Below are 21,291 nucleotides of genomic sequence, written 5' to 3'. Positions count from 1 at the left end.
TGGGGGTCATGGAGGACCTAAGGCAGCAGCTTGACTGTGGGGGCACAGCAGCGCTCATCTTGTTGGATTGGAGCGCTGCCTTCGACATGGTCTTTTTCCATTCTTGTGGATTGCCTCGAAAGCTCAGATATTGTAGGGGTAGCCTTACAGTGGTTGATCTCTTTTCTAAGGGATCGCTCCTTTCAAGTTTTCTCTCACACTGCTAAATCTAACTCTCTTGCCTTAAAATCTGGAGTACCGCAGGGTTCGATACTGAGTCCTCTGCTTTTTAATGTTCGCCCATTGGCGGACATTGCAGAAAAATCTGGGTTGACCATCTTTTCATACGCAGATCATTTTTTCTCTGTCACCTGCTCAAAATCAGGATCCTTCACTACTCAAACTTGTGGATGTCCAGAAATGCTTTAAGACTGAACGGATCTAAGACTGAGGTTCTCATCCTGGGAAACAATCCCGAGCTTTGGGGAGCCAGCCATTGGCCTGTCTCTTTGGGACCTTTGCCGGCTCCAGTCACCAAGGTTAAGAACTTGGGCTTTACCATCAACAGCAAGCTTTCTCTTGTTGTCCAAGTTTCGGAAGTCACCTCTGCCTGCTTTGCGGTCCTCAAGTGGTCAAAGAAAATCCTCTAGCTAATTCCACCAGCGGCTTAGAGAACTGTCTTTCAGGCCTTGGTGATCTCCGGACTTGATTATGGTAATGTGCTGTATCTGGGTGCGGACAAGACCTCCGTCCGCCGTCTCCTGCTCATTCAGAATGCGGCAGCCCGCCTGTTTTTTCGGTTGCCCCTGCACGCTTCTGTTTCCCCTTTGCTTCATCAACTCCACTTGCTTAAGGTTAGTAAGCGTATCGAGTTCAAGGCCCTTTGCTACATGTTTAGAGCTCAGCACGGCTTGGCCCCTGTGTGCATACAAAACCTTGTCAAGCCTGATTAACATTCTCGCAATCTAACATCGGCCAACCTCTCTCTCTTCTCAGTTCCCAGAGTGCGGCTGACACGTATGGGTGGCCGCTCGTTCTCCATGGGACCAAAATTGTGGAATTCCCTTCCGCTGGAACTCAGGACCTATCAATCTCTCCTTGCGTTTCGAAATAAGCTAAAGACCTTTTTTGTTTTAGTCTGGCCAACTGACCCCCAACCTCACTTGTCCCGCTTTTCAGCGCTGGGAAAACCTGTTGAGTAGCTGTGCGCTTGATAAATCTTTAAAATAAATTAATAAAAAAATAAAAAAAGACCTGAGCCAACATGAGCATCTTGAATTTTTCCTTTTTTAGGAAGTAGTTGAGGGCCTGGAGGTCTAGGATAGGACTAAGGTCCTTGTCCTTATTTGGGACCAGAAAGTGGCAGGAATAGCAACCACAGCCTACTTCTGTTGCCAGAACCCTCTCTACGGCTCCCTTGGCCAAGAGATCCATGACTTTGTTCTGGAGCACAAGTAGATGATCCTCTGTCAGTGGGTGGAAGGATGGAGGCATGGCAGGAGGGGTGGTAATAGCTCCTTTGGATAATCTGGAGAACCCACCTGTTCAAAGTGAGGTTGTGCCAGTGGTGGAGGTGATGGCGGAACCTGCCATCAACAGGTCGCCCATGGTCTGAAAGGGCTAGACTAGGAGGGTTTGGAGACGGAAGCTGTTGGGATGGGGGTGGGGGGGGAGGTGGGAGGGGAGAGCAGTGTTGATGGCTTGACCTGGTCTCTGGCTAACCGAGCTACGGGATCGGAATGAACCACGGCCTCGTCCACGCAGGAGTTGTGGAACTTGGACAGCTCTGAGGTATGGCTGGCACAGTTGAACGCCCCTTCCACAGCCTGGGGACGAGAGGCAACTGAGAGGCCCAAGGACTTGGTTGTACCCTGTGAGTCCTCCGGTCCAGCATCGTGTCTGCCTTGTCTCTGTAGAGAAGGGTGCCATCAAAGGGCATGTCAATGAGTGAAGCCTGGACAGCCCCGGAAAAGTCAGATGTTCCCCATCAGGCATAGCGTCTAACAGCCACCATCATGGAAATCGCTCTGGCCAGCGAGTCGGTCGCATTTAAGCCGCATCGAATGGCGAACTTTGCTGCATCTCTCCTGTCTGTTATGGCTTGGGAGAGGATGGCACGGAACTCCTCCGGGACCTGTGGCAGCACTTGCGCAACTGTTTTCCAAGAGATAGTGGGAATAATGGCCCAATAAGCATGCAGTATTCACCGACCGTAATGCAAGGCTGGTGGAAGAAAAGATTTTCTTGCCCCAACTGTCCATCCTCTTGGATTCCCTGTCCGGTGATGCACTAGGGAATGCGCCTTGGGAAGTAGAAGCCTGGACCACCAAGCTTCCTGGGGTGAGGTATGTAGCGAGGAAGTTTGGGTCACCTGGGTCAGGGCGGTGGCGGAGGACGATCAACCTGTTCACAGGAGCCCCTGTGCTGGGTTTGGATCAGGTTCCCCGAGGGACGTCCGTGAGGGCTTCATTAAAAGTGAGCATGGGTTCAGTAGAAGCAGCTCCCACCCATAGCACCTTCATCAAAATGTTAGTCTAGATCACCACTGAGGCTAGCTGAAGATCAAAGACATCAGCTGCCCTACACACCATCATTGTGTAAGATACTCCCTCCTCTGTAGCCACAGAAGGGGGGTAGGGGGAGAAAGCATGCCAGTATCTGGAGAGGTATCCAGTCCGTTGGTTTCACCCAACTCCTCAGACCAGTCCATACCCTCATAAGGCAGGTCTTCCAAAGGGTCCAGCGATCCCTTAAATTCTTCTCTCAATCCTAGCCCTCCAGAACAGGGCTCAAGAAGCGACCTAGGCACTCATGGGCCTATCGGCGCCAGTCGACGTGGTACCAGCATTTTTTGTCAGGGATGAGAATAGGACTCGCATCACCAGTGGGCGTATCGGCATTGGCCCCATCCTTGACTGGATCCAGTGGGGTACATCGGCATCGGGGCCAAAACTGCTGACTCTGAACCTGATGGAGCCACTGCTGACCCCACAACGCCTAAAGGCGCGCCGGAGGGGACAGGCCGCTGGAAAATAAGGTGCATGCGGAGAGGCGCAGAGCCTACTCAGGGGCAGGTTCCAGAGAACGAGGCCTTGAACTCCGAGGCTCTCCCGTAGCAACGGCCGACACACAGGGAGAAGTCATAGCACACTTCGACTTATTGTGCCTCTTACCTGAGTGTCCCGAAGATCATGAGTGGGACAAAGAGGACTTGGGACTCATGGAGCGGGCCCAGGACCTTCCTCTCGACTGGGACCGAGACATTCAAAAAGACCAGTGTGGCGTCGCCTGCCGGGCCACAAGCAACTTTAGGGACCGCTCCCTCATAACCTTCTGAGCTATGGCCCAGCAGTCAGAGCATGACTTGGAGGAGTCGTGTCACGCTTCAGACACCACAAGCAAACCAAATGCGGTCCGTCACCGACATGGCGTGGTGACAGGAGCCACACAGCTTGAAATCTGACGTCTTCCTATAGATGACTTCCTACACACCAAGGAAATAAAGAAGTCAAAATTGTCTAAAAATCGTGTCAAAAAGTGACAGAGGGTAGTTCTCTTCACAGGTCAGCGCTTGACTGGCGCGGAAAGAAAAGAACAGATGTCAGCATGCTGAGGTGAAGCCTATATAGGTGATGCGGATCTCCTTTCTGGCAGGGACATCACGCACAGCTAACCGAAACCACCTACTGGAGTGCAGGGGTATTGCTCTAAAATCTTTTGGACCCAGCCTGACGCCTGAGAAATTCAAAGGTAAGTAATCTGTGGCTAGATATCTAACAAATGTGGGCCACACCTATGGTGGTTTTGGCGATCACTGCCTAGAAGGCTTTTGTCCAAGTTGAGTGGCCCTTCCTACAACATGTATTGAATAGGATTGGAATCGGCCAATATATGTAGAAATATAGATGGGCAGTGTATAGGAACACTATAGCACATATATTTATTAATGGCGTTAAAACACAGAGGTTTCCACTAACCCGAGGAAATAGACATGGGCACCCTTTATCCCCTTCTTTGCCATATCAATAGAGCCATAGGCCCACTTGATGAGACAGGACCTGGCAGTGGAAGGCATGCCATTTCAGATGTGTTAGATAAAAACCCCTTCAAATGGGAGAAAAAGGCGTTTAGATATCTGGGGCTATAGAATACATCAACTTTAAATGGACTATACAAGTTAATTTACATACCACTGTTTAAGGAAATAAGAGAGAAACTCACAAAATAAGGACCCCAGTTCGTTTTATGTATAGGAAAGATGAATGCTTTGAAGATGAATATTCTCCAACCAATTGTCATTTGTTATCAGGCCATACCTACAAGAATCCCAAAATTAGACATGCGGCAAAGCCAACTAGCCGGTGATAAATTTGACAAAACAGTAAACCCAGAATAGACAGAAGGGTACTGCAGGGCACAATTGGGTGGGGGGTCTGGGTCTCCTAGAATTAAACTCCTATATTATACCATCACTATTACACATAGCACTTGAGTGATAGCTTAGAGAGACTGCAAAACACTGGCCTGTAATGGAGAAGAATTTGACGGGGTGACCTTTGTGTAATGTCTTGTAGCTGCCAAGGCAAGATAGGTCTCCGGTAGCATATGTATCTAACATTACAAGACCAATGATGGAAGTGTGGCACATTGTGTCCAGATCACCTCTGATTATAACATTTCCCTCCCCTACCCATCGATACTAAACAATCCAGAGTTCACACCGGCAATGGACACCAAGTAAGAAGCATCAATGTGGCACGGAGATTATACAACGTTGAGGGATCTTTTTGTGGGCCAAGAAATTAAATCCTTTAATAAGTTTAAAAATGACTTTGGATTACCAGAGTCTGGGAAAGAGACTCTGATATTGTCAAATACTGCACTGGGCATTAGATCAGGTATAAAAAGCGGTGGCAAGGAGGGAGCTATCACCCTTTGAAAAACTGCTCCCTAACTTTGAAACCATCAAGCGGTTTATCTCGGCCATCTACAAATCTTTGAAGGCCATCCCTGATAAACATAGATTGCCCTACATGTTGAAATGGTATAGAATGCTGGTCACCAAGATAACTCAGATGAATGGCATCGGTTATGAAGGGATATTCCAAAATTAGTGAGAAACATACAGGGTAGGGAGACGTGCTATAAAATTGTGTAGGATTAGTATATGACCCCACATAAATTGAAACACATGTTCCCTGCTACGGACAGAAAGTGTTGGCGAGGCTGTGGGGCAGAAGGAACAGTAATCCATGTCTGGTGGGCTTAGCCCCAGACTAAAGGTATTTTGGAAAAAGATTCTGAGTCACATCAGGGCCCCATCACAGTAGTCTTGGCAATATGCCCTAGGGTCTGGGGGGTCTTGGGAGAAAAGAGTGAATTGTGATATGGCACATGACGTTGGCATTTAAACAGGAACTTGCAGAACACTATAAACAGCCAAAAATCATTGACACATCCATGTGGTCTTGCAGGTTATGGTGGCTGATGGCAATGTGATACTCACACGTAATATAGGGTAGCTCTTATAAAGAAACTAGTATAAAAAGGCTGTGGGACACGGGCATAACAAAGTTATGGACGAAAACCCTCACTCACCCGAGGGTGACATGCTTCATTATTGGGTTCCTCCAGCACACGGGGACCGCAAGGTACCCCGTGTGGGCTACGACTTCACCCAAGAGGGAAGGAGCAGGAGTGCAAAGCACGGGTTGGATCTACCAACTCAATATGGTGACGAGGGGCAGAGTGCAAAGAAAAAGAAAAAGAGAAACGTGTAAGTGATGTTAAAAAACTATCTACATAGGGGCAACACCTTTATTCTTCCTGCCTATGTAGTAGTCAGTTAAAATGCAAGTGAATGTAGGGTTGGAAAAATACCCTATCTTAGGATCAACATGTTTCTGCCTTAGGTGACAAACTAGTTCAGGGCATTCATCAGGATCATAGGATAGTCACTCTGCTACTAAAATGCAGTTTGGGATGAGCTACGTAAATGGAAACAGTGAAAAATTATTTAGCAGGAGTTGTTTTTGTCGTTTAGATATGTTGGTGGTAGTACTTGGATCAGTGATTGTGTACTAACATTTTGTAAACATGTGTGCTGGAGTCTAGCAAGCTTTTACACCTTTTTTGCCAGTGAGAGTTCATGAATATACCAGGGTGCAGATGGGACATTCTGTGAGGGGTCTGCGTTTTCTACAGGAGAGTGTCATCTAATGCTGATGTGACCCAATTGTTGAAGAGGTCCATGGATATTTTCATGTCCCCCCATGGAGTAGGCAAAGTACTCACTAAAAGAGCAACACATTTATGGAGATCTTGCTATGACCATGGGCGATTTAATAATATGAAAGATGAATTGCGAATAGCTTTGGCATGATTCATCTTATCAATAGTAAAAAATGACCTTGTGATCTGTCCAAATGAGCGCTCATGAGGAAAGGGATTCTGTTAGGCTACTACAAACATATGTCTGATCAAGTGTGAGGCCAGCAGTAGGAGTAGACCCTTGGACTAGTAGGGGAAATCAAAAACTGAAAAAAACATTGAGCACTTTCGAAGCTGCCTTAACCTGCTCATAGCCAACATCAAGATTTAAATCCGTGTGAACAATTAACTTGTTGGGTGTTAGGTAGGCAGCAGAAATGAAGTCTTGCAAAGGAAGCATAAAATTGTTCGTGTGTCCAAGAGGTCTGTAAATTAAGAGTACTTTAATAGACCATTTAAAAGTCATGGAGAGGGTAACAGGCAACAAGTTACTGTCAAAGAGCTGATTTATTGCTCATATGGAAAGCTGCTGTTGACCTGTATTCATAATTTTAAAAGCGTTCAAGGACCCTGTTTGACCTGCAGAAATCATCAAGTAATCATATAACGAGAAACTCCTAACTGAAAAGAAAAGCTTAACTTTTTAGCAAATGAAGAACTAATATCTTGCATTAGGTCATGGGCTCATTCACAGGAAATGAACAAACCAGCTTTTATGATCAAGTACGGCATATGAAAAGAACTACCTTGCTTATAACCGGATATCAATATATCTTTGGGGTAAATTTGTTTGTGTTAAGTAATGGAAAAATTCAGAGTCTTAGAGGCTGAATAACATATGAAATAATCAACAAAACACACAATTCACCGATAACCCTACATGCTTTTTATTACAAGACTACCAAGCATATGTGAAAACCTCATCATTCAATAACTACACCTAAAGCACAAATATCTGGAAAGAGAATAAACAGATTCATTAAATTATGAGAAATATGAATAAATCATTGACCAAATAGAAAATTTATATAATAAAGCCAGGAAAAAAAGTTGTAAAATATAGTTTACAATAATTATTCACATTCAAGGCTGTACAGTAATACATACAACAATGTGGCCCCGAACATGAATTTAATCCAAATAATTCATATATTAGAATTTAAATAACACAGACTGAACTAGAGGCCAACAATTAGCCAGCAAATAACCTTATACAAGAATAAAAATACAAAAGGTATATCCTAATATCATTGCATTATTTGCTTCTGTTTTCATACATTTTTTCCATTTCTTGTTTTGCTTTGCCTGTACATCACAGTTACAGTCAGCTACAAACCAGGTAGCAATATTACACATAACTGACTGCCACTAACCTGAAAGAAAGCTAATGTATTATTACATCTTTTCCTTACTGTCTATGGTTTTGTTAAAGGAACCGCTGTTCTAAATGTTTCTATTGTGTAATACATTTCAATGACATTCAAACTCAGCACATGGTCGTTATAGGAGGCTTTTAGCAGTAAATAAGTCCAATTCCACATACAGAGTCATTCTAAACAGAGAGACTTGAGGACTGGGAGAGTCACGTTTTACCAAGAGACCTGTTGCTTTTACAAACCATAATGTACTCGCTGCACACACATTTGCCGTATCACTTGTGAGCTGGAAAAAAAGTTGCAGATAGAACATACAGTGCTTGAAACCTGCTGCAAAATGACTGTGGTGCCTCCACATTACTTGCAAACGTTTCACATTTGGATCTAATCTATACTTAAGATTACGGTTTGTATTTAACTTAGTGCAGACAAGGGTTATTCTCATTAAACAGAAATGTTCTTGACCACAACCATTTAAAATGAAAGTTGCAATTAACAGACCAATATGAAAGCTAAGCATTGTCATTTAGTAGACATGACTAAAGTACCATACACGTTTCAAGATGTCAACTTATCACATGGAGAAACTGATCCATAATGAAAGAGGTTGCCCAATACATCTGTTTTCACATGTATTTCAGGATTGAATAAAATAGTTCTAATAGAGTTTATGTCTGCAAATGGCACACTTACATTTATTGTGCAATAGTTTACACAGAGGAAGTGACTCTCAATGCTTATTATTTGCACCATCAGAAAGAAAAATCCGTCTTTGAAGCGTTGTGAAGCTTTTGCACACTAAAATGTTTATAAATTCGCAATGTTTGTACGTACGCATTAAAAGCATTCTCAAAAACACACTTTTGTTAAGATCACAAATTTTAAACTAAAATCAAAGGCCAGGTCATAGAAGTTTACATGATAACATAAATGTAAGATTTGCAATGGAGGAAAAACGTCAGTGCCATGTTTCTTTCTTGCTATCAGAAACCTACTTTTCAGAATACTGGATGTCTCTCAAAGACACACAATGCATTTGAAGACACAAGTATAAGTACCGTGTAAATCTTGTAAGCAGATTTAAGAGTAAAAGCTATGTAAGGGATCCACTGACCTTACTGCAAGTGCCACATACCAAATAAGCAGATAAAACAGGTGACATTACACCTTAGCATAGTTTTTTAAAACTCCCTGCTAATATACCATTTAATAACAACCAGAAAGTAAATACACAACTGAAAGGCCTGAACTACAAAATGGCATACATACATACATATATATGTGTATATATGTATGTATATATATGTGTGTGTGATCTTAATTATGTAGATAGGTTCTTAAACTGATGTTCAATTTAAATTAAGCCCCTTAAACAAAATATATCCACTAACTGGCTACACAAAATGAGCTGAAGTGCACAAAAGCCAGGTGTTTACTGCAACAATGCACATGTGGAAGCCTCAACAAAAGCACAATGAGCAAGCAAAGCAACCCTGAATTCCATTTATATTTGATTTAAAAATAAACAATATTTCAAACATATGCTTTCCCTCAAGGTTGTAAGTAGGTGGTTTTAGGAAGGCTCTTCAGGTTTGCTGCAGAGCTCATGACTTGAATCAGGGAGTCCTAGCAGCAGATGGGGAGACTTGTTTACTATGTTTAGACAAACACTGTTAGATGCTAGTATTCTGATGGTTCTGGTATCTGTGCCTCCAAACTTCTTGGATCTTTTTGCACCACTTATGGGCATTGCCGCTGGGATCCATCAGGTAATATGTTCTATTTGGCTACAAAAATGAAAAGAGATGGAAAAGAGAGAAAACCAATCAGATTGCAGACTGAATGTAACCGACTAAATGCATTTTGGTTTAGAGCAGCATTAAACAATATCACTTACGGAATATATACTAAAAATTTCAATAGTAAACCAATAGGTAGTAGTGCAGAGCCTACTTTATCTCAAGCATTGTACTCTTTTACACTTTGAGTACTTGTGTGCCATCACAGGTCAATTTGAAATGGGGACTGCTTTGAATTAAAGAAGGACCCTAATCCCAATTTCTATGTATTTGTTTATGTATATGTATTTTACACAGTGGCGGTCACAGCTGTGTAGTAAGGACCAGTGCATAGTTTAAGGCCTGTGAGCAGGACCCTGAACAGCTGCTGCAGCATTAGTTCCTCCCAAAGAGGTCCATAGAAGAAGCATTGCCCGTTTATGTAAAAGTTAAGGTTTCCTGGTAGTCGCAGTTAACTGGCACACAAACAGTTATGCAGACAGAGTTTACACGAGAATGTCTGTCTTGGCTCTGACTATTACCTGTAACAGGAAATGTGGGTAGGTTCTGCAACACTTCAAAGGCCAGATTCAACGTGTCACCTGCTCGAGGTGTTGAACACTAGTTCTCTTTAGAAATTTGAAATGGCCCTCTTTCTAAATCACCTACATTGACATGGGCCTGTAGGAGATGCTTTGTTTTCTGCCCTGGCTCCTCCAGAGCCCCTTAATGGCAGCAAGCAAGGCTGGCCAATCACTTTAAACACAAGTGTGAATTAGGACTGGTTGCCACAGACATACAAGTTATCAGCTGGGTAGGTGGGCTAGGAGGTGGGGTAAAAGGAGTTGGTCCCCTTTGATTAAATGGGTGACAGGTCCATGATGGGTGGCTAACTCCCGAACTCTAATAGGGAGTGCAGTAGTTGACTGCTCTCGAATGTGCGGGAAAATTTGACCCACAGGCAGCGTTTGAGTTCCCAATTTGTCACACACAACAAAGGTCTGATTTGGCGGAGCTCTTGATGCAAAGTTGATATCACATTAGGAGGCACACAGTGGTAGCTCACTACAGAGCTTCATCCTGGGATGGAATATGTATGCGCTTCTTCAAACTGTATTACCAAGACATTCTGGAAAATTTGTACTAACTAACTTGGATTCACAAAAGGCTTTTCATAATGTGGGCATATGTCAATCCAAACATAATATGTAAAGCAGATTGATGGTGAAGAGAAAAACAAAAAGTAATGACTAGAATACGTGAATTCATTGTATCCTCTGGTAATTACCGGAGCAACTTTTCAGTCCATTTTTTGTCCCCTGTTCCAGCCCAGATGGAGACCAGCCATATGCTAATCAGAAATTGTTCTACTCGAATAGGAACAGTCCAGCCAGAGCCCTAGTCTGGGTTTTGCTGGGCCTTATCAGTGAGGAGCTTCTATTCCCGTTCAAAGGTGCATGGCCTAGGAGTTTGAGCTGCACTGTTCCTATTGGTGCAGGAGCAAGTCTTATTTGCATGTGTCACCATTTGCAATGACACATATGAGCTACAACCAATGGCATGGAAAGCACCTTTAGTAATTAGCAGTTATTCAGATAAATTCAAGTACCTCTATTTGTCTCTTGCCTATATATAATGAAAAACATTTATTTTGTGATATAGGCACACCCATAATTAGCGCCCTTTTGGTTGGAGAGAGTTTCCAGTGCAAAAAAGAAAAGAACAGAAATTGTTCCACTGGCCTTCATACTTGGTAAACAGTGGATTGATAAATATTAGAAATCAAGAAGGATGCTTGATTCACTCTTATAGTTAAGGGATTTTGTCATGTGGATGATTTTTGAATGCGAGGGAAGAAAGCAATAACTGAGACAATACGAAGACCTACACAACTACGTTTAGTAAAGACTCTTAGACTCAAGCTCATTATCCATTTGATGACTTGCCTTCAAAAAGAAGTCTACCTGCCATGCATTATCTAAAAGTAATTTGGGTTACACTGATTAACATTTGTGTTTCTTCATGTACGTTTACTTATTTCTCTAATTCCCCCCTACCTTAACTATTTTAATACTGATCTGTTCACATATCCCAACATTCTTCACAAGGTTGTTGCGATCATTTTTAAACAGGACTGTGTATTATTAGTAATAGTCATTGTAAGTTGGCGGGTGCACATAGGATATGGATCCGATTCAGACAAGTGAAATGAAAAAGTCTCAGATCCCGTTTGTATAGTGTCTAGTCTGTAGACACCTTCTACCCATTAATGTAGTAGGTATAAGTAATTTTACATCGTAACAAATGGCAATATCGCTTGTTGATCTAATCCAGCTTTACTTTATGAATAGTGGTTTTCTGCTATGATCAGACAACAAGGGATCAGCAAGCAGTTGTAAGGATGATAGAACACGCCATAGCAGCTCTTATTTTTGTCTTTGTTCTATGGCCTTTGACTGAGAAGGTCTCCCCCATAATACAGTTTAGCCTGGGTAGCCCTTCTCAACCAGGTTTACAAGGGCAATAAATGGCCACAGCATCAATGTTTTTATTTGCAGTAGCTGTGCTCTGGGAAACTGCCTCCTGGCCACACTATCTAAACTAAGTCCATAGTGGCCTGTGCTAAATAATGCACACTGTGTTTATTTCTATTTTTTAAATGAAAGAGGATGTTTCACAAATATGTGAACATGTATACAAACAATTAATCTTGGTGCAATAAGGTAAATCTCAACATTAAGTTGTGAGAAAAAATAGAAAACTAGTGCAAGAGAAGGTAAGAGTTCTTTACTTTTAGAACCAAAAGGGGAAAAAATAATCCATCAGATAAAACAGAGTATAAAGGACAAAGTAAACTTCGTCCTTCTTGACATGATTGTGGTGTGAAGTACTACCTCTAAGTGCACACAAAATTCTACAGACAAGCAAATCCTGCACAGCAGGACAATCAAAAGGCTGTCTTTTCACAAAAGATGTTGAAGGAGTATTACAGCACCATACACCTTGGTTATATCACTGTAACAGGTATTTTCCACCGCTAACTCATCGCTGTTAGTATATATATGTGGGGATCCACAGTTTAATTTTCCTAATATTGCCCTCCCATTTTACAAGTTCAATTACATTCTTCTTTCATACTTTATGTTTGCCAGATCAACCTGTCATGCCCCTCGTCTAACTCTGGACACCCTTTGCACGCACTAAAGTTTTGTCTTTTGGGTTCTAGGCTTAGAGAACAGGTACTTAAAAATAAGCTACCTGTTTACTCAGAACATTACTCCTGCTGTACTGGGGCAAGCTAATGCATCAGAGTATGCATGTACACTCTCAATGTGTCCAGGGGAATACATGGTTTACGATTTAAAAGTCGAGATGGAGCATGGATAAACTTGCTAAATTGATGTGCTGTGAAGAATGATGATCCCAGAGCTTTATTAGCTTGAAAATGTAATAGATCCGTCATTTTCCAAATGGTAGTACCAGTGTCTCTATTGGGAGGGCAAAAAGAGTATTAGAAAATCTACACAATTTCTATTGTTCCCCATCATTCCTTTTCCAACTATATGAGGATATAGGGTTTAATGACTTCACAACTAATACTACTGTATGAATTTAATGGTGAAGAGATGCAACCATACTTAAGCTGAAGAGGAAATGGCAACAAGCGCCAAAAATTGTTGAAGAAGAAAAAAGTGCAAACGTGCAACACTGTGAATCAGCAAAAAGCTGGCTGGGTATTTTGGGAGAGAACTCAGTGTCATTGGGGCCTACTTTCATCAGACTCTCAATGTGGAGGAAAACCAAGTGGGGCACTAATTATTAAAGAATGGGTACTGGGATTCAGTAAAAACTACAAAATGAAAGCATGCAAGTCTAAAAAATACCATGCTGCAGAAAACAAATTCAAATGCTTTTCATGGGTAACGTCTTTTAAAGTGGCATGGGAGAATTCAAATTCAGAGCAATATGAAATATTAGCTCAGGAAACATCCCGAGGGTGTGGATCTTAAAGAAACTGGCTGCCAATCAAATTTACATCTTAATAGGTTGTTTTTTCAAAAGACATCCACAGAACTAGCGTATGAAAACAATCAAAAGGTATATAAAAGAGCACAAACACTTACTGTATGAACAAAAAAGGTCTTAAAATTCTTAGCCTCAGGACGCAATTCCTGGGACCAGGGAATTTCTCCTTTCAAAACTTTATTGACAGGATCTACATAATATAAATGTGGTCCTTCTGTGAGAAGCAGCTGGCGTCGTCGAGCAAACAATCCCTAACAAATACAAAACACAAAAAAATGAATGCATCATCTAAGAAGTTAAAATACAAATAGGTTAAAAAGAACAGAAGTTTAATTATTTGATACAATTTTGCAGAGACTGAGAAATGTCAGACATAAAAGATCACCTAACGCATGATTACTGTGAAACAAACAACACAGCTCAATTATAGATCATGTGTATTAGCCACAAATGCATGGACAATGCATTTCAAAACCTTCAGGGGAAACCATCTCAACACGATCTTAGAAAGAATTAACAAGCTACCAACTAATTTTAATATCTTCAAACGAGGACACTGAAACATCCATAACATGATGCTCTAAAGGACTGGTCAGAAAAATAATTTACTGTATTAGCCTAGATTAAAAGAAGACTAAAATCAAGTTTGTTAAGAGTTTATGATTCCGACTTAATAGTTCTTTACTACAAGAAAATCCACTCCCTGGAACGTGGAGGCAGGCAGGAGGTGAGGAATTTGCCGTTAGATAGCTTATCCACCAGAGACAGTGTTCGAAAACATATTCTTCAGATGGATACTTCTAATTACTCACCTTTTGAATAAACAGTAAAGCAATGCCTCCTTCAAGGAGGTGGGTCTGGGGAGTGGCCTTTACACCACCAAGCCGTGCAGGGCCAAGGGGGTAAAATGCCCCTCTCTGCAGACATGTGAAATCAATGAAACAGGGCCAGGTGAAAGGGTAGACAGACACTCATGTGGCTGCCTGGTGGATGTCTATAATTGGAACATTCTCCCCCCCCCCCCCCAAGCTAAAGCAGGAGTTGGCCTTTGATCTAGTTGGAATGAGCCTGAAAACAAACCCTCTGGAGGATTCTTTGTCACACCACAACACATCTTAATGCATTGGGACAAGGTCAGTTTCTGGGACGCCTTACCTTCCTTTGTTAAGTTATGCTGATTTGTATAGAGCACTAATCACCAGAGAGGGTATCCAGGCGCTTGGGCAAGGTGTGTAGATCACAAGGTGCTTATATGAAGAGCCAGGTCTTCAGCTCCTTGCGGACTCAATAAGTGAGGAGGAGGCTCTGATGTGTTGAGGGAAGTCAGCCCATGTCTTGGGTATGATGTAGGAGAATGAGCGACCTCCAACTTTGCTTTTGCGGCTGCAGGGCTGTGTGAGTGAGACAGAGCGTGGGTGTCTGTTGATTTGTTGACAGTGTATGCGGTTATTCAGGTATTGTGGTCTTGTGTTGTGTAGGGTTTAGTATGTGCGCACAAGAAGTTTGAATTGGCTGCTCTTGTGAATGGGGAGCCAGTTAAGCTTCCTGAGGTGCGGTGTAATGTGGGTGTGGCGTGGGAAGTTGAGTAGGAGTCTTGCGGCTGCGTTCTGGATGGTCTGGAGTCTGCGTTGCAATTGTATGAAGATTCTGGTGCAGAGTGTGTTGCCATAGTCCAGTCTGTTGGTGATGAGTGCTTGTGTGACGGTCCATCTGGTGTTCTGAGGCACCCACTTGAAGATTTTTCGCAGCTTGCGTAGGATGTGGAAGCAGGAAGTGCACACTCCGTTGACTTGAGCAGTCATGTTAAGCTTGTCATCTAGGATGATCCCTAGATTTCTTGTGTGGTCTGTGGATGTAGGTCCTAGCTCCAACAGCCCCCAGCTGGAATCCCAGGGAGAGGTCTTCTTGCCAAAGACCAGTACTTCGGCCTTGTCGGAGTTGAGCTTCAGGCAGCTTGGTCACACCCAGTCTGCTGTCATGGTCATGCAGTTGGTGAGATTGGTTCTGGTGGCGTTTATCTTATCTGTAAGGAAGAGGATGAGTTGCACTAGCGAACCTAACAAACAGCTGATCATCCACCCAGTACTCCTTTGTCCTAACAAAGAAGAAACTAAGGGCACACAGTGGGTCAAACCTGTTGAGATGGTTATGGTGAAGAAAACAACATAAGAAAGCGCCATGGACTGCACCATGTGGAAAGGTGACATCACCTTTAGGGAAAAGGACATGTGTCCTAAGCATCAATTTGTCAGGGAAAAAACTGGCAAACAGAAGCTGAACTGACAAAGCCTTCAGTTAGCGGACATGATGTATGGGACTAATGGCAATTAAAAACATGGTTATCCAGTCAAAAATCTTAGAGTACAACTAAAAGAGGCTTGAAAGGAGCACACATCGAGAACGTTACAGCTAAATTGGGGTCACACAGATGTAATAAATTAGTCAGGGGGAACATGTGAAAGCCCTTATAAAAAGCACACCACAATGGGTGATTTGAAAAATGAGGGCTGATCAGGCAAATGACAGAAGGCCAAAAGGACCGATAAGTAACCAATAACAGTGCCCACACTCAAGCCACAATGACATTAACCACCTTCGAATGTAGCTCAAAGCCCCTCAGTTGAATCCGCCCAATCTCCACGCATGAAGGTGTAGATTGTGGAGGTTTGGGTGCAGCATCCTGCCTTAGTGTAGGGACAGTAAAGAGGAAGCCAAAGTGAAGGGCAGATGCTCACAGATTACCAGAACCTCCTGGTTCAACTGAGGACTAAGAGAATTAGCTGTGCTGCATCCCATTTGACTTTCTTTAGGATCCACTGAATCAGCAGCAAAAGTGGAATTTTATATCGGAAGCTAGAGTTCAACCGAATGTGGAATTTCTCTAAGAGACCCTTGAGGAGGAAACTCCAAACTGCAAAATGCTAGAAACTGAGTATTTCCGGGGAAAGCAAATACATGTAAGGATGTCACTGATATGAATAGTACCTACAACGCAATACGTAGCATCCAGTCCACAATGTGCAAAATACTTTGCAGCATCCCGACCTTCATTTACTGTGTGAGTAAAGGGGCTGTACAAGTCCTCTGCCAAGGCCATCAACACCTTGTGTGCCATGTCTCAAAGACACAAGAGACAACTGCATTCAGGTAGGGTAATGACAAACTGGCAAAGGAAAATACTTTCTAGCATATAGCGTTAATTGTTTTACATTTTTTGTCTGGTGGAGAAGAAAATAATATGGGTTTACTTTTCTTGTGTAGGTATACAATACATGGCTCTCTTGAACTGGATGTTGTGTGAAAAACGTTTGATCATCATGGCACAGGATTGTGAAACCTCATAAGAGCACAACTCTGAACCAAGGCTGGAAATGACTTATACCAAGTAGCTAGGACCAAGTCAGGCAGTGCATCACCGAAAGGCAACAAGGCCTCAGAGGTTAGCTGCCCAGGCTGCAAAATTTCTGGGAGAAAGTTAGCTTTAGTCTCTTCATGGGGAGCGGCAATTACAGGATTTCTGCTCCCCTTTGCACCACAACCATAAAAAAAAATGTCTTTCTCCACTGAAGGCCCTAGAGGCAAATCTAGTGCAGACTCTGAAGGACTATACATGCCACTGGCATGTTGCAAAGCGATATATAAGCCGGCATCTGTAGAATGAGGTGGAAGCAAATTATCTACCTCCTCATCAACATACTCATCTTGTGGAACATGTTGGAGGCCATGAATGGCGTCCACATATGATTTCACATCTGATTTCCATCCTCCAGAAGTGCTGCTGCCTAGGTGGGGGAACCCGAGAAGAGCCCTCAATGTCCCCAGCATTTGCTTTGGTAATTGTGTACCTCGACAATGGGCCATATCTAACCAAAGATGGTTCAGGAGCAGAGACCGAAGCTGGTGACAAATCTGAAATTGTAGCCAGCACAGAGGACTAGAAGATGGGGCCTGCAGCTCAGGCCTGTATGCATGGCCTGGTGCAGTCGGCGAAGCAGACTGACTTTAACCTGGGTCAGCCATTGTTGGAGGGAGCGGCAAAAGTACAACTGATCGCCAAAAGGAACACCCAGAGGGAGCCAAAAAACCTGAAATAACAGCATCATGGCGTTACCGAATGCCACAACCAGCTGCAGAGTCAACAATGGCCTGTGGAACTGGGAGAGCATTGGATCCAGTACTGGACTGGACAGGAGTTGGACACGGAGGTTGGAGTCGGGTGCAGCAACTGCAGACTGTGCGATTTCTCCGTAAATAGTGAGTGCCTGGTAGAAGAGGAGTACCATCGTGTTTCTTGAGTTTATCCTTTACTTGTCCTTGGACCCGTCTTTTGAATTTGTCTCAGACCCAGACTCTGACAAGGGCGATTTCAATGTACTCTAACCTTGCTTCTTGTTTTCCATGATGTAGCACTTGACCTCAAACTATCCCTGAAGCCCTTTAGGTGCATCAAGGAACACTTGTCACCATGCTTGATAATAAGACACCATAAGCAGATGCAGTGATGGTCGGTTAAAGGCAAGTGCTTCCGACACGTGTGGCATGGCTTGGAACCTGTTTTCATCAGGCACAACATTCCAACACAGTGTGAAGAATTTGACAATTCAATGAAAACTGAATTTGGTTTGGTGACAGTGGAGCTCCAGATCCGTATATTTGGCCACGGAAAATGAGGAAGTGACATCAGTGCACAAGGGTGGTGCCTTTATGCAGCTTTTTGTCAATAGATCGGGGGGAGGCAAGTTGGAAGAAAGGACGATGACGCCACCTGTCTGCACAGAGGAACCATAGCAAGAATTCGGGATCTGGTTCAAGGGGAGATACACAGCGTGAGGATTCTGCGGTTAGGAGTATCCAACATTTTCAAGATGCCAAAGGGACAGCCTACAAAAATGGATCCGACGATCAAAGATGCTCTTTCTCACAATCAGTAGGATTATAAATCTGGTTAGTACTATTCAGCCACCACTCGTGAGCTAGAGTTCTATGAGTGGCCAAAGTTATTTTTTTTCTTAGAATAAATGTATGAATGTTTCTCTTAACTATAATCGAGTGCTATCGTTCTACAAATGAGTCACTGCTGTAGCAGCCTAATGGAGGCATACAACAATCACTTGTTTACAAGATCTGAAAACACAAGGCAAAATTTACATGACATTACTATTTGTGTGGTACAGCAGCCTTCCCAGAAACCATATTACAAACTGTTTCAAGTTGGCCGCATAACATCTTTTTGCAGTAGGTCTGCATTCGTCCTTACGGTGTACATTACATTTTTTTCATATACAGCATGTTTAGGGACTATTCTATTAGCCATTCATGTTGCAGAGAGTGGACCTGGGACTTGGGTATAACCCAAGGAGGATCTCTGAGAATGGAGAGGTAGTTAAGCAATCATCTTTAGACTGATAGACTGTGTGTATGGTGGTATGGGTGATAAGCTATTACAAATCTGGGAGATGCTTGGCATGGAGAGTCGCCTGGGGAGAGGGACTGGGGAAGATGGGAAAAACTGAGGGGTATGTGGGAACACTGACTAAACCCATTATGGAGTGCTGCAAGTTAATGGTTGTCTTCGAGAGGTACTTTGCATGTCAAGAGGGGGGATACCGGTTTTATTTTTTATGGGAAGGATGTGTTGGGGGTCTTTGTGGACTATTATTAGAACACAATCTACTGCCATTTCCTATGACCTTACTTGTTACATGTTAGGAACAGTAATGGAGCAGCACTTGACACTGGAATGCTCTAGTCTGGCTGCGCAGAACTTAGGGTTGAGTGTGTGTGGGCACAGGACATTTCTGGCAGACTGCTCTATTTTCTTTAACATGGGATTCCTCTGTGTTATTTAAACTCTTTCTATGACTTTAAATCACAAGGATTATTTTTGGTTTGAGAGTCCAACCTACATCATTCTGGGGTGGAGCTGTTTGCCCCTGATCGTACTATCTGAATTGTTACACCTGTCCGCCTTGGGGAGGTGTTCCCCCCCAAACGTTTAGCCTTCCTCCTCCATTTTTTGCTGATCTCGTTATGCTGGCCTTATGACTCTATGCACTTTACCACTGCTAACCAGTGCTAAACTGCATGCGCTCACTCCTTAGAACATGGTAACATTGGCTTATTCCCAATTGGCATATTTAATTTACTTATAAGACCCTAGTAAAGTGATACTGCATGTACTCCGTGCCTGTAAATTAAATGCTACTATTGGGTCTGCAGCATTAGTTGTGCCACCAACTTAAGTAGCCCTTTAAACATGTCTTAGGCCTGCCATTGCAAACGGTGTGCGCGCAGTTGTAAGCTGCCATTTAAACCTGGCAAAATAAACCTTTTGCCAGGTTCAAATCTACGTTCGTAATAAATATGTCACCCATAGGGTAGGCCCTGGACAGTGTACTTAAAATGCTGGACACATACTTTTAGGTTTTACATGTCTTGGTAGTGAAAAACTCTTACATTTGCTTTTTAACTATTGCAAGGCCTACCTCTTCCATAGACTAACATTGGGGCTATCTTATTACATTTGAAAAGCTGTAATTTCCAAACGAGAACAGGTACCCATTCATGTTTGGTGTCTTTGGAATTGTAATGAAAAATTATAACTTATGGCTAAGTCAGGTTTTAAATTGAAATTTGGAAATGCCACTAATAGAAAGTTGGCATTTTTCTGCCTTAGCCATTTAGTGCCTGCAGTCTGTCCCATGCCACATGAATGGGTGTAGCTGACAGTTGGGCTTTATGTATTCCTCCTAGAAAGCTACACATAACAGAGCTTAGGCATGCCTGGATGAGCCATCACTGGCAGGATGGGAGGGCAGAGCTGGACCCATCCCTACCTACACTTGAATAGGCTGTGTTTTGCCTCCACATAAAGGGCTGTTTACCCTCTGTACTTAGTGTGGAGGCAGTAAAGGCAGGATGCTTCTTCCCCACTTCAAAGGCACAAGTGGATATACATACTGGACCTTAGACAGCAACTTTTCAGTACACTTCTGGACCAGTGAATACTCTGCAGTGCTGCTGAAGGACTGCTACTCTGCTGAACTACTGCCTTTCTGTGCTGCTGCCTTACTGTGCTAACCTGGTGCACTTTTGCCTGGGTGAAAAGGAAAGTACCTGCATCTCTTGAACCCAAGGCCAAAGTGAATCCAAGGGCTAGTTAGCTGGCCTCCTGACTTGCGCCTCAGGGACAGAAGGATCCAACAACCTTGACCCAGTACCTGGACTCTGCCACCTGTGAGTCTACCCTATCAAGTGGTGCCACCCCAGCACTGGACCCTTGAAAGTGGTCTAAGGTGCTCGGCCAGCCTTTGAGCCGCCACAAAGACTCGCATCGCAGCCCGTAACCGCATCAGAACTGCCGCTGCGTGACACAATCTCTGCACAGGCATTTGCATCGCTTGGCGACAGTAACCTCCATTTACTTTCATTTTCTTGGTATAGTGCAACAACTCGTCCCGAAGGGACATCTTGGCGCTGTGACCGGCTGGTGAATGAAAGAATGGCAGCTAATTAAAACAATAAGGTTTTTAGATGTTTTTTGAAACGAGAAAAACCGGAGCATGCCCAGATAAATAGAGGGAGCCAGTTGCAGTGGAATGGGAAAAAAAATAGGAGAAAGCCCGACCACCGTATTTTGGTGTGTGAATACTCGGGAGGCGTAAAAGAAGTTAATTTTTGGATCTTAGGTTTCTGTCAAGGAAGTACAGAATAAGTCTGTCCTGTAGATGTTTTGGACCTGAGCCTAGCAGGGTTTTGCAGGTCAGGCAAAGCTATTTGAATAGTGCTCTCTTTCTGATGGGGAACCAAGAAGAGCTCTGAGCGTGGGGGCCGACGGTATCCATGAAGGCAAGTTGTTGACC

The 21,291-nt window shown here is 43.3% G+C and overlaps 1 protein-coding gene across 1 annotated transcript in view; it reads right to left on the bottom strand.

Moving 5' to 3' along the window:
* Positions 1–7,112: 7,112 nt before the first annotated feature.
* The window catches only part of PDPK1 (3-phosphoinositide dependent protein kinase 1), a 227,115-nt gene continuing 212,936 nt past the window's right edge, over positions 7,113–21,291 (bottom strand). Inside the window, exons 14-15 of the mRNA XM_085629270.1 lie at positions 13,528–13,680; positions 7,113–9,412 (exon numbers count right to left, since the gene is read on the bottom strand). Coding sequence (XP_085485396.1) covers positions 9,299–9,412; positions 13,528–13,680 — 267 coding nt within the window. The 3' untranslated portion in view covers positions 7,113–9,298. The remainder of the gene's footprint in view (positions 9,413–13,527; positions 13,681–21,291) is intronic.

This window comes from Triturus cristatus, chromosome 10 (genome assembly GCF_964204655.1).
Source record: "Triturus cristatus chromosome 10, aTriCri1.1, whole genome shotgun sequence".
NCBI lineage: Eukaryota > Metazoa > Chordata > Amphibia > Caudata > Salamandridae > Triturus > Triturus cristatus.
This window is presented reverse-complemented; position numbering and strand designations above follow the sequence as displayed.